At 43.0% G+C, this 14,628-nt stretch overlaps 1 protein-coding gene across 1 annotated transcript in view; it reads right to left on the reverse strand.

The window, feature by feature from the left end:
- ALDH1A3 (aldehyde dehydrogenase 1 family member A3) overlaps positions 1–14,628 on the reverse strand; it is a 35,210-nt gene that overhangs the window by 5,136 nt on the left and 15,446 nt on the right. The window contains exons 6-10 of the mRNA XM_048956725.1: positions 14,219–14,347; positions 11,453–11,566; positions 7,409–7,511; positions 6,204–6,388; positions 1,640–1,804 (exon numbers count right to left, since the gene is read on the reverse strand). Of these exons, the coding sequence (XP_048812682.1) occupies positions 1,640–1,804; positions 6,204–6,388; positions 7,409–7,511; positions 11,453–11,566; positions 14,219–14,347 (696 nt within the window). The remainder of the gene's footprint in view (positions 1–1,639; positions 1,805–6,203; positions 6,389–7,408; positions 7,512–11,452; positions 11,567–14,218; positions 14,348–14,628) is intronic.

Here is a 14,628-nt window from a genome sequence, read left to right on the forward strand (position 1 = left end):
TTTCTGAAGGATGTGCCTGACCAGAAACTTGGCATCACAAGTATGAAAGCTGCCAGCACACCCTAACTTCCCATTTCTGGGATGGAGTCCTCCATCGAGCACAGTCCTGAACTCAGGCACCATTCTGGCTGGCATAGCCTTGCAATACAATAATCCTTCACCAAAGGTGAGAGAAAGTCTCACTTGTGCCAGCCAGAGGGCCAGTCCAGGAATGTGCTGGGCCTTAAGGCACATACAAGTGTTCCTAAGTTTTTTTTTCCTTTTGGAAGATCCAGGTGTTGAACTGTTTCTAGGTAAGGTGTAGAACCTTGTTCCTAGGTAAAAGAAACATGTATTTGCAACTAAACCACATATGAACAAAACTGGATAAGCCTCATGAATCACAGCTTGGGATTTGGAGTCAGTTCATTACAAAAAAGGCCTGTCATGGGATTTGCAGCTTTTCTTTCCATCTATTTTTAGAATGTAACTCATGCCCAGACTGACTGATATCTTCCCCAGGTTCCTTGGAGGGCCAGTTGGACTTTAGCATCAACTTATTTTCCACTGGGGAACATGATGAAAAGTAAATTAACTACATTTCAAAGGAATATCACAGGATCTAATTATGTGCAGCTTGTTCAATTTTTCTGTATATGAATAATGGAAGGCAGACTGTTAGATCTGCATTTTGCTGGCTTCAACCATATTTTCAAATTGGAAAAAAGTAGTCAGTCTCAGGGGATTTCACCATGGGAAGTGAATCTGAGATTATTTCAGATGCTAACACTAATTGAAAAATGGTTTTCAGTGGCAGTGTAGCAGGGTCCTTCCTTCCCTCCTCACCAGCTGCACGTCCTGGAGTTCTTGTTCCACTTTCCTATGATAAAGCAGCTCCTTTTAACTAAGCTGTGGAGCAAGAACACCCACTGTGCTCTCCTCTGTCATTTGGGATCAGCCTGTAACAGTGCTGAGCAATTTCAAGTCCATTCAGCAGGAGGTGCAGATGAGCACTCAGCACAGTTGGTACAGAGCAGCAGAGTCTGTCTTCAGGAAACCTTTCCAACTACGGGGCAAAGACAACACAGAATTGCTCCAGCCTAACACCATCTCAGTTATTATTACTGAGCTTTAAAGTCGTGGATTCTGTCAGAAACCACTAGCAGCACTATTCATAGCAGCTGCATCTAGGTGAGGCATTTGCTTACATTTTGTGTTACATCAAGTGGTCTGCAAATGAGATCCGAAAGCTTTAGGGCAGTGCTACCCACCACGGATTTGTTACAAGGCTATTGTGTTGCAGTAAAACGAGGAAAAGCAGCAGTGCATTAGAAAGGGCTGGCAAACAGACGCCCCGTTAACACTGCAAGAAGACAAAAGCTGCTCAAACACTTTGACAGCCTTTTTGCCTGTGCTGCTCTTTTCCTCCTCTCACAACCCCACCCTCAGCCCTGTGCTACCCCAGATAGAAGCTCACCTTGCAGGTACTCCATTAATGGAACACAGATCTTACTGTTTTTAGGATACTGTATTAGGTAATACGGGAGATTTCTATTCTCTCAGGTTTTCACTTGAAACTGTGTCCATACATCTTTTCTACAGCCACCTTCACCTTCACAGGAGAACATACAAGTAAAGGTTCAAATGACTTGCACTGTACCTCTTCTTTGGCAATACGCATGTTGTCAGTGACCTCTGAGAACACGGTGGGTTTTATAAACAGGCCTCTGTCTTCAATGGCAAGACCACCACACTCCAGCTTTGCCCCTTCTTTCTTCCCACTTTCAATCAGCTCCAGGATCTTATCAAACTGTTTTTGGTCAATCTGTCAAACGCAAAAAGAAAGCAGGCAGTAGTGACTTCGTTATTACTGTGCCAGTTCTTCATTATCCATGGCATGAAAAGATCCCTACTACTGGGATGACTTAGTGCAGTGCAGTTCCACTGAACAGAATCATCTTTCAAGGACCTCACAGACCAGTAGCATCTTCTGGTTCTCTGAAGTTCTCATCACTTCATAAGCACAGAGGTCATGTGCTGGGAAGATGTGCAGGACCCCACAGCACTTCTGACCAGTTCGTGCTCAGCATGCAACATTGCACTGGAGGTATAGAATCACAGAATAGTATAGTCAGGTCCCAAACAAATGGATGTGGCTATGCAAAGATGCATAATTAAGCAATGCTACGCCTTATTACAGCAGGCTGCAGATGGTAAAATACTTATGAAGATGTTAAAAAACCATAAAACTAACACAAAAACCAACAAATCCATGGCGGTTAATTAAATACAAGACTCTGCCACTGGCTCATGGTTGCCTGGCAGCCTGGGAGGTTATTCTGAATGCCAGTTATCACCAAATGCTTGTACTGGTGCAGTGCTCCTCCCTAGACATCTGTTTTAATTTTGACAGGGCCAGTTGCCAGTTGGGACTGTTTACACGGAGCATTTCACATTTGACTCCTTCAGATTACAGACTATATCCTGTCCCTTGTTAATCCTGGCCACACGCAATCCAAGTTTTCATGCTTTTAGACAAATATCAAAGCTTCAGGAGGGTGTCCTCGGGGCACTTCTGGTACAGTGAAAGCAGAACAGCACATCTCCTGTCACACAGATGTGCATATCACGTGCACTGTGGACTGCTTGTACTGAGTGCCCATGTTCTTTCATGTGTTCAGGTGCTACCCAAGAAAACGCTGCATGCCACTGCATGAGGAAATTTGTGCCCTGGTGTAGGACACAGGGTGTCACAGGCAGTTTGGCAGGTGTCATGCATATTGTCTATTTGTCTCGTTGCTTAGCTGCCAAATGTAAATAATTTGAAAATATCTGCAACTGCTTTCCATCCTGGCACGTCTGTGATCCAGACCAATCCAGTTCATCCACTTCACATCACAGAAAACAAAACAAGGATATTTATACAGCTGTAACTTGTTGCAAGGCAAACTATAGTTAGATTAAAAGACACTGGGGAAAGAAAACATTTGTAAAAATGACATGCAAGGGTGGAACTGTTTGTCATTGTAACTAGAGCTTGCAAAGCTTGTTTAAATTCTGCCCCATACTCTACTATTATTTATGGTTTCAGGATTGCCTTCTATTAAAAACACACGATCTGATAGAGCAAATTCTATTTTTTGTCCAACTCAATCAAAAGAAAAGACTTTTAAAGATTACCATCATGCTGAGAACCCCCAAATCTTTAAGTCTTTTTTCATTCAAGCCACAACTGTGAGAAGCAGATTCTCTTTTCCCAAACCCAGTATTTGTAATCTTACAGAATAACTCCACAACTGCATTCAACAGACTGACTGACCCACACCCTTTTCACTTACGTGTTCTACTTTCATGCTTTAATTCTAATATACACAAATGTCTATGGTCTAAGAAAAGAATTCACTGTCTTAAAATTCATGTGATAGGGCTTGGGCTGAATAATTTCTGGCTAGCAAGTGCCACATAGAAGTATGAGTGTTTATTGTCTTCCTGTAGACCATGCTTCACAGATCTCAGCATTTGAGGCTTTACAGCAGCAAAGCTAGTCTAGCCTCATTCCAATTTAATCCCTGCTCTAGTCCACTAGGACCTTAGTCTTATAGGATGTACTCTGCTTTTCACAGTTTTGTAAATGCCCTGGTTAACCAGCTTGTACAGATTTACTTTATTATTTCCTATGACACAGTTCACAGGAATCCAGAGTTAAAAAGTGCCCTTGGTCAGTTGTTTGAGGTTGGCACCTTACTCAAACAGTCCTGATCACCCCCCGGGTTTCTTATGGTGTCCTTTGAATCTCAGCCAGCCCACACAGTCAGACACACGAGTTTTGGAGAAGTCACATCACAGGCATGCCTCATTTCTATTTAAGTTTAACACTGTTTAAATTTGATCAGAGAAGCGCAGTTTATAACAGCACAATCCAACACTGCAGCTGACACAGTATTTTCCCCACACCCATGTCACCAGCATCCATGCCAGTACAGTAATCCACATCAGGGAACTGATCTGAGTAAAGCGTTTCTTCCCCATTTCCAAAAAGGCTGCTTCAAACCTGAATCAGCCAGTTCCTCAATCTAACTTACAAGCACAGTACAATATAGGAAGGAGCAGCTGCAAACAGCACCAATTCTCCAGGACTAGCTTGCATCAACTTTAAGTTCTTGGATACTACTGCCTATCACCCTGGCTGCCCTGTGCCAGGCTGTCCCAGCAGCTCCTTGAAGTATGCTCAGCCACAGAGTGGTTTGCTTTCACTGAACACTAATTCAACATCGAGACTGCAGAAGATCTCCTGTTTCAAACAGTCTGAACTCTGCCTCAAAGTTCCTGGTCCTGTTGTCTGGCCAAAAGCACCTGAAGCTGGTGAAGGATCAAAAGGACCACGGGCTACCAACACTACAGCCTAAGGTCAGGCTTCAACTCCTCCACCTAGTCAGCATCTAAGCCAGTGATCATCTCAGAAAGAGGTCTATACAGCAGCTTCTGCACAGTTTTGGTAACATTGCATAAGTTGCCCCGTAGAAGGAGAATAAAACAATGACCTGGACCTGAGGCAGCTGAGCCCTAAGGTAGAGAGATGAAAAGAAAGATGAAGAAAGATGTTTTCTTCTCCTGGTAACTCTTCCCTTCTCCATCAGTTTAAAATAATCCCCATCCTCCCAGCAGGTTACTGCATGTACAGAGAAGTCTGGAAACTTTACAGTTCAACAGTAGTTTGTGGGCAGGTGTGAATCTCTGCTGCTTTCAGAAATATTTTAAGCCCTTCTGACACTGTATTATTTTTCTTCTGCTTGAACTTCTGCGTGTTGCATCATAAAGGGGAGAGCAACCATATCTGCAGAGGAAGTGGTTGTTTCTTTACACCAGAGCCACATGAAAGCTTTAACAGTTTCCTTCCACTTTCACAACGCTTTCCCATCTTGGTTTTGAGAACTGCATGCAGAGAATTTCAAGTGTGTGCATATGGGATGATATCTCTGCTAGCTACAAGGGTAACAGGTAAGCTAGAAGGAGGAGAAGATATATGGACCATAGTTACAATCTGTACTTACTGCTACCCTTAATTATAGCTCTGTATATAGCAGTGACAGCAGTGTTGTGCTCTGCCAGCCTGGCAAGCACCAAGGGCATAGATGAACTGAAATAAGCAGTCAGTAACTGCTACCAAAAGCTGGTAAGTCTTAGGATGATATTATATAAATCTAACAAGCCTAAAAGCTGAGAGCTCTTAGAGGAAGTTGAGAGCATGCTGAAACTGTTTGAGGATCAGCTCATCTCTCCTGAAGCAAGATCCAACATGGGATTATTTTCCCAAGAGTGCTAAGCAATTTGAAATCTCTTTCTAGACCAGTCGCAGGGAAAGATGCAGCCCCAGCACAACCCAGAGACGTACATCATTTTATACCCCTTTCAAAAGGGCATATTTATGTTCTCCCATGCATGGATCATGTGTGAATGGGCACAGAGATCCAGGCAAAGGGAGGCAGATGTCCCCAGTCATCCCTTCTCTGAGGGATCCCATACAGCATCAAAGAAGAAAATCTGTGTCATACTACAAGCAGGAGGCCTGGGCTATTGCTTTCTGGGACTCTCCCTTTATTTTTGGAAACAAACAGTGGCCCTGCAGAAGATCTGACTTTAGGATCATCCTCCTCCAGAGCTCTTGACTTCAGCTTGGACTGCCTTGGAAGGAAGAAATAAGATGAAGGCTCTGGCAGCACTGACAAAACTGTTTGCAACATCAGCTTGGCATGGTTCTTCCTGCTAATTCAGCTGAAACTTCTCCAAAGGATCAGAAGCAAGGCAGAGGAGGAGATAGAAAGTGGGGACTCAGGAGTCTCTGGGTTTTAACCACTTGTCATCACAAGCATAGCCAAACACAGCCAAGTAGCTGAAATGGTGGTTTCTGCAGCTGCACCCATCTGTGTATCACTGTTCCTCACTGTAACATGCTTTGTATTACTGTACCAGGGAGGCAACCCCTTCCATAACACTGGATAAGAAGTGAATTAAATACATTTGTGTTTAAAAAATTACAACATCACATTTCAACGGTTTTGATTGATTCATATTTAAAATAGAGAGAAAAATAAAACCACAATACATTACTCACCCTTACAGGCTTCTGCTAGGACCATATTTCACATGGATAATATTTTCAGAAGGCAAATTAAACAAAAACAACCAGAAAACCAAATAACAGCTGCTTTCAGGCACACAGTTACCTGGGGTCCTTGCTCAGTTCGGGCATCAAAGGGGTCTCCAACAAGTCTCTTCTTGGCATACTCCACGCTGCGCTTGACAAACTCTGGGTAAATCTGCTCTTCCACAAACACTCGTGAGGCAGCTGTGCAGCACTGCCCTTGATTGAAGAACACACCTTGATGGGCACATTCCACTGCCAGGTCCACTGCAACACAGCCCAGGAGGGAGAAGCGTTAGCACACGCACAGCTTCAGCCAGTCAGTGTTCTCAGACCTGCTTTTCGTCCCATTTCTCTTTTGAAACACTTCTTAAAAAATGCTGACAATGATCCACACCCACTGAAGGCACTCACAGGGGCTCACACAGCCCTTAAAGCTCTCTTATTATTTCCACCCCCTCTCCTGTCTTTTGCCTGAGACTAGTTTGCCACAGCCACAGATATCTTCTTCCATAAGGAGTCATTAAGGGCATTAACCAGTTTCTGTCTGCAGTGGGAATTCAAATGTGGATTCCTAAACACAATGCAAGTTCCCAAAGACTTATTTCAGCACTGACTGTTTAGAAAGCAATGTGTCCTTCTGTTGTACAGCCAGCTCAGACCCTCTCCTTGCAGTACTCACAGTTAGTAGGTGACACAAGTGTCTCTGACACTCAATCTCCACTGCACTACACAGAAGAGTAGAGAGTATTTTTCCCAAGCCAAACAGAATTTTCAAGTCATTTTGGCAGCCACAGTTTACACATCTTATAGTGTTCCTCATTAACCAAACATGTGAAATGAGTTGTACAGGCTCCCAGGATAGAGGTGGAAGCTGGATTAGATCAGGTCCTACGGAATTCTCCTGTCATATGAATGCCTGGGGTGGGGAGTTATATTTTAGGAAACTGCTTTCCCCACCACTTTGCTCAGGCTATGCTGTACCACAAACCACAGAAGAGAAGGTACCACAACAGCAGATGTGCACCAACGCAGGATCTGTCTGCAGCTACAGCCATCCCCAGGGAAAGCAATGAGGTCTCCTCATTTTTCATGGGAATGGTCCCCACACTGGAGAAGAGCTCAAGTGCAGCACAAGGTCATCCTGCTCTTAAGCAGAGGTTTCCTCCAGCCTTTAGGGTAGAGGCAGCAGCAAACACCAGCCCTGCTAGCTGCCAAAGGACAGCAGAGGCAAACAGAGCACCGCGTTGTTTCTTACAGCAAACAAACACAGCAGCCAGTACTTACAGTCTGCATCTGCACACACAATGCAGGGGTTTTTTCCTCCGAGTTCTAATGTCACCCTTTTCAGGTTGCTTTTAGAAGCAGCTTCCTTGATCAGTTTTCCAACCTGCAGCATTGAGACAAAGAAAGGGCATGGGCAGTTTCCCCTAAAAGTCTTAAAATGCGTAAAGTGTGATGCCAGAAAAGGTCAAAGAGCCCAGCAGGCAGAAGTTAGTGCTAGCAGCCTCATACAGTTTGAGTTCCCTTCTGCTGTGATAAGCTGAGTCAAAACCAGCCCCAGAATGCCTGTTTTAGGCAGATCTGAAATGATGGGCTACATGGGAGACCTACAGAAACTGCATTCTGAAGTTACCAGCTACCTACAGCTGCAGAATAAGGCATCTCCCACTCAACACAAACTAGTGAGCAGCATTGGCACCCCGTGGGGCTCTGAGAATTATTTGTAAAGTGCTACTATTAAAAAAAAAAAATCAAGAATTCAACTTCTTCAGATAAAACTTTCTAGTGCAGTAATAAGAACTAACCTTTCCTCTCTATTACCACTTTCATGCCAGAAAGCTATGGAAAGATATAGACATTTTGGAGAGCCATTTTGAAAGGGACTCTAAGAATTATTTAGTTTCAACTCTCCTGCTAGCACAGGGTTGCCACTCACTTAGATCAGGTTGCTCAGGGAAAAACCTGTGTCTTTCTGACTGTTTGGGCTGAGCTGCTCCACAGTGGACTCATATCCCTTCCAAGACAATATCTGACAATACCAGCAGATAAATTCTGACTAGCTTTGCTATAGCACTCATTGCACAGCAGCCTGCTCAGCTAATCTGATGGAGGTTATCTGGCCAACTCCCCTGAAGAGATGGATTTACTCTTGTTTCACACTGTAATCCACATAACAAACCAAGGGTATTTCTCCCCAGTTCCCCAGAAAAAAAAAAACAAACCAAAACCGCTCACATGAAGAGCATAAATCAAGTGTCAGCATAATTTAGTAATCTAATCTTGTTAGAGATAGTATGGATTAAAACACTTCAGGAGTTCCAGTTAATAAGCATTTTATTTTAGATATGACTTTATTTTGCATCTGCTTTTCTTGTGTCTTACCTTGGCATATAGCAATCAACTTCATTTCTGCCTAGAAATATTGTTGCCCTGCAACGCAGCTGTGAGCAAGGAAAGCACGTGGTGACATGAAACCAAGTGGTGTAGTTGACACAATAGAAGGGATGCCATTCAGAGAGACCTGGGCAGGCTCAAAAAGTGGGCATGTGAAAATCCAAAGAGGTTGAACAAGACCAAGTACAAGAAACTGCACTTTAGTCAAGGCAGTCCCAGATAGCATAGAGACCAGGAGAACAACCCAGTGAGCACAACCTAGCAGAGAAGGACTGGGGTGGGATCCTGGTGGACAAAAAGCTGGACATGAGCCAGTAATGTGAGCTTGCAGCCCAGAAAGCCAACAGTATCCAGGGCTGTATCAGCAGAGGGGTGGCCAGCAGGGAGAGGGACAAGATTGTCCCCCTCTACTCTGTCCTTGTAAGGCCCCATCTGAAGTACTGCATCCAAGCCTGAGGCACCCAGTACAGGAATGATGTGGAGCTGTTGCAGAAGGTCCAGAGGAGGGCCACTAAGATGATCAAAGGGCTGAAGTAGCTCTCGTATGAAGAAAGGCTAGGAGCTGGGCTAGTTTAGCTTGGAGAAGAGAAGACTCAGTGAGAGGAAACGTCACTGTGGCCTCCCAGTACTTGAAGGGAGCTTACAAGCAGGATGGGGAACCAATTTTTTTTACACTGATAGGGATAGGACAAGGAGGAAATGGATTTAAACTAGAAAACGGGAGACTTAAGTGAGCCATTACAATGAAATTTTTTGCTCTGAGGGAAGCAAGGCACTGAACAGGCTGTACAGACAGGCCATGGATGTGCCACGCCTGGAAGCATTCAAGGTTGGATGGGATACTGAGCAGCCTGATCTAGTGGTTGGCAACCCTGTCCATGGCAGGACGGTTGGAACTAAATGACCTTTAGTGACCCCACCAACCTAAACCATTCTGTGTTTCCATGAGGCAGCTAGCTGGCAATTCCAAGTCAGCATTTCTCATGGTTTGCCCTTGTAACTCAAGATGGAGTCCTGAATGTAGAAGTACAGATCAGTTCTAATCACTTAGCAGCCTAACCGTAGAGACAGGAGAAGTGATACACCATGCTGCAGATGAACGTAGCTACGCAAGAAGTGCTACTACAAGCTAGCTGGCCAAGGAGGAGCAAGTCAAACTGAGGGAAAGAAAGAAATCTAGATGGGAAAGCTCTCATGGAGTCTAGTCTGTCATCAGCATTTTCAGGCTGGCACTGAGCCCAAGCTGGGGCTTAAAAACTAAGTCAAAATGTATTTTGAATTAGCTTTACTTCCTGGCTCAGAAACAGTAGCATTATGCTGCAAACACTGCAGAGGTGCAGCTGAACTCACAGATGGGTGGAGGGGGAAGAAAACGCTTCTAAATCACACACACATTAGCAAAGAATCCATCTCCCTTGGTGCTTCCTGCACACCCATGGATTAGAAAGACAAGCATAGCATCTATAGGAGCTTTTTGCCCATAGGCTCCAGCAGCTGAGGTTTTCCTTATTGCCCCTAATCCACTGGATACTCCTTTTTCATTAAAAACCAAACAGATTCATGTGGGCTGGAAAAGTCTATAAGCTCTATTGTTTTCACACAGCCAGCATCTAATCTGGGCTAAAAGCTTATGATCTAGGATTTGGAGAGAAGTGTGTATCTGGATAAGCTCTGAGATTAGGCCAACTATCAAGAGAGTAAGAGCTCACTGTGAACTTTTACTTTGAGTTCACATTTGTTCCCATTATTTTTTTATACAGAAACAGAGGCTTAACACACACCCTCTTTTGGGTTAAGTTAAGCAGTTAGTATGTACACAAAGCCACTAGATGGTACTGTTGTTAAATGCAATAGCTTTTGAATGTTTAGTGATTTACCTTTATTGACCAAGAATTCCATTCAAGGTAATTAGCAATAATTAAGTAACTTGATTACACTCTGCAATTATGAGTATAGGCATTAGAATGCACAAAGTCATCAAAAGATCATAAAAATAATATTATTCAAGGAAATAAAAGCAAAGAGACTACGTTTGCCTTAACTGAACCTATTGGTGTTAGCATTTCCATTCTTAACACGCTGCCCCTTCTTCAGGGTTTGTGCATAAACACTGCAAGAAAAATCTAGAATAGTGAGTGGAGTGGAAAAAAACAGTCACATTTATAAGCATGCTTTTGTTTGAGAAACTGCAGCAGCGATTACTAGAGATGTGTGTCACAGCTGTATCTCAGTTCTATAGACCAGGCCAAGCCATGCATTCCATTCCCCTACACAGATGAGGATGGCTGTAGGTGTCTGATATTGCAGAGGCCTCAATGCCACCCCCCTCCTATGCAAGGCAGCTATTGCTGTTTACAGGAAAAACAACAAATAGAAAGGTGCTATACTGTGCAGGTCTCAAAAGACACTCAAATGTTAATCCCATCTGCATCACTGGAGGAAGCTGTAGGCACAGGGCCGTGTTTTCATTTAAGTCCTAGCTCAGAGTTAACTAAAGCCAAGGAAGAATTCTTCAGGGCTCTGAGTGACATGTTTTCCAGTTACACACATACGCAGGGCAGGATTAGCAAGCAAACTTGTCCAGAAGCTCCATCAGGTCAATGACATGATGTTAAATAACTGCCAGTTACTCCTGTAGCCTGTCTTACCTGGTGTCAGAACATCTATTACAGATCTTATAGATATGTGGCAGTTTGGCAAAACCCCAGTTTCCAGAGGTGGGATTGTCACAAGCACAGGAACTGGTAGTAAAAAGAGATGGACCTGACCTAGACAAATCCTGAGCACTTCTGAGAAATCCTGTCTCACAGAGCACGATGGAAAATAATGTTGGAAATAACTGATATTCCATTGGTATGATCTATTATGAATTGCTGCCTTAGAAGTGAATACAAAGAGGCACAGTAGGTGTTTTATAAGGAATCCATCACCTACCTTTGTCGATCCAGTAAAAGCAATTTTATCAATGCTCTGATGGGTAGAGATGGCTGCTCCAGCTGTGGGGCCATAGCCTGGCACAATGTTCACCACACCTGGAGGGAAACCCACCTAAAATAGAGGTTAAATACAGCTTTGTAGAGAGGGATTTAAGGGATTTTGAACACTCAGAAGTCTTTCTGCACTCTTGAGAGCTGCAGTTCAGTTCCCAGGATGCTTGAATTACTTGCCCTGTATTCTTATGGATGAGGACCAACCCTAAAAACAATCACAGTAATTTCTACAGCATTTCCCTTGCAAACATTTCTATAGCCTTTCTAGGAAGGCTGTGCAAAACTCCTTTATCTATGTAGCCTCATGGAAGATAAGCGAGCAAAACATCTTAGCCTTTAATAATGAGCAGCACCACCTGAATTTACTAATCTCGCCGAAATCAGGTTAAGGGCACAAACATACATTTCCCTATTAACATACAAGAAACAGATATGCAAAAAAAAAGTCTTTAACATGCCTAGTGAATGATAAAGTACTTCAAAGCATATGTAGAACTTAAGAACTGCAAGCTGCAGACAAGGAGCCCAAACTACATACATCAGTATTTTCCAGACTTTCCAGTAACACGGCTGCGTGCTATCAGCTGCAATAGATATGGGTGAAAATAACAGCCATGCCTAGGAAATGCCAAGGCTCAGTAAGCATTCTTGGAGGAGTCCCAATGTCAAACCGAACAAGAGCAAGTCTTTCGGCCAAACTTGGCCCCCAGGTACTTCTTTGCAGATGGAGCCAAGGGGTAAATGAATGAAAGTTTGTTTTGAACAAAGGTTGACACTTGTGGTTTTTCAGGGGCCAGAGGAATTAAGAAGCCAGTAAAACCTCACTACATGATGGGCCTAATAAAACAGGAATACAAGAGCAGATGGTAACAGACGTATGCCAGTTTCCACCACATTTACAACTTCGATTATCCAAATAGTAATTTTGCCAAAAGAGACAAATAGTAAAACTTCAGATGAAATTCTAGCACAAGGAGAAGTGTGGGACTTACTGGTCTGTTCTTTACTTCCTGAAAGAATAGTTTCAAGGATTAAGCTCTTCGAAGCTAGCCCTTCCCTACCACTGATTGCAGAGGCAGTTTTCCCTGCATTTACTAACAGTGGAATGGCAGAATATTAAACATCTGCTTCTTTCCTTTTGCCCTTTCCACACAAAATCTCAGTACATGAAGCTGTTCCTTCCTAATACAGAAAACTGAAATAATTGTTTATGTACCACCTTACCAAAAAAACTGCTTTAGTAAGATTTTTTTGTTTGTTTCTGTGTAAATCAGTGCAATCTGATTCTACTATGCATGTGATAACAATAAGTGACAGTTCAATAGAGTTTGCATTTTGGCTAATGAGTTTTCAAAAAGAAATACTGAATGTCAAACTGTGCAAGTAATGGTGTTTGGAGTCAGCAGCAAAGCCACAAGGAAGTAAAAATTGGTTCAGGTCTCCCTGAGCTAAATTTTTTTTCCTGTCTTTCTGCAAAAATGAAAGCCAAAATATTTTGGCTGGCCTCATGTTATTTCTTTCAACCAAACACATAGCTTTGCTTGTATACCAAAAATCACCTGCATCCTTTTAAAGATTAAAAAAAGTTGAACTTGCTCTTCTAAAAGCCCTCAAGAAGTCTAGCTGGTTTTGGGTGGAGAAAGGGACACCTTCAAATCAAATTATTCTGCCCTAATTGTACTTCTGTATTGAAGCACAACTGCAGGAAATGGACAGCTTGGACTTCAGCTCAAAATATTAACCTTACCAGAACAGAGCTGCTTTTTGTGGGGAAATGCTATACAAGTGTTCAAAGAGCTGTATGTCAGAATGACATGCAAACGATCAGTTGCATGGCAGGGCTACTAGAAGTAATGACAACTGCACCCTATGCTCACTAAACTTGTGAAATCTTATCAAGTCAATGAGCTGCAGGAGACACTTAAGTGGAAGTGCTTTTACACTTCCTTTGCAGGCAAAGAAGCCCTTTGTGTCAATTACTAACATTTCATCTATCCAAGAACAGACAGATTCATCATTAGACTGAGCCTAACAAACGGATTTTTCCAGCTGAGAGGCAAAAACATACCTCCAAACCTTTTAGTTTTCATTCACAGTTAGTCATGTAATTAACTGTAGGAGGCTGAGGATGTATTAACCAGTCCTGGAAGGTACTGTGCACCTCCCACCATATCTGTAACTAGATCTGAGGGCACTCTGGATCCTACCTGACAATACCTAGACAACACTCTGAGATCTCAGCTTATTACCCTCCCTCTGCATCTATATAGGAGTTGGCCTTAAAGACCAGATGTAGCTAAATTCTTCTTTAAGCCACGGAAATATGACGAATTGTTTCTTATGGCAATCACTGTCTTTTTTGAATTATCTCACTTAAAAGCTCACTGTTGTCTATCATATTCCTTTTTGACCCACTGCCTAATAAAACTGAGCTTTAATTTTTTTTTGCTCATTTGGGAAAGTAAAAGACAAGGAAGAAAAATAAAAGCATCAGCAGCTTCCTAAAGAAGGAGGAAAGCCTACAAGTTCTGTGCTCTGTTACCTGTCATCCAGCCCCTGCCAGTCAGGAAGGCCTCTGGGAAAAGAGGCAGAATACAGGTCATTCTCACACCTCATCATATACTTAACAACTTTCAAACCTACTCAGACAATTCAAACTCTTACGGTCTTAGAAGAAAAGTACCTAGGTGTGTTATTCAGGTTTCCTTACCTCCTTAATCAGGGAGCCAATGTACAGTGATGTTAGAGGAGTTTGTTCAGCTGGCTTAATAACCAAAGTGTTTCCACAGCACAGCGCCGGTGCCATCTTCCAAACCAGCATCAGCAATGGGAAGTTCCACTGCAAGAACACAAGGTCATTTGGATCAGCCACCTACTCACTTCCACACAGCGCTTCTCCCACTTTCAGACAGCTCAGGGAGAAACCAGCAACTGGGAGCACAGCCATAAAGAAAAGCGTGTGTTTACAACACTGCATTTTCTTGGTCCACAGAGCATATCTTCCTGTACCACACTGAGATCCCAAATACTGTTGGCAGTGCTCAAGTTAACTCTAATTTGAACAAATCTTTGCAACCTCATTGCTCACAGAAGTCTGATCACACTTCAAAATTTTGTCTG

Source organism: Lagopus muta, chromosome 10, assembly GCF_023343835.1.
Source record: "Lagopus muta isolate bLagMut1 chromosome 10, bLagMut1 primary, whole genome shotgun sequence".
In the NCBI taxonomy this organism is placed as follows: domain Eukaryota; kingdom Metazoa; phylum Chordata; class Aves; order Galliformes; family Phasianidae; genus Lagopus; species Lagopus muta.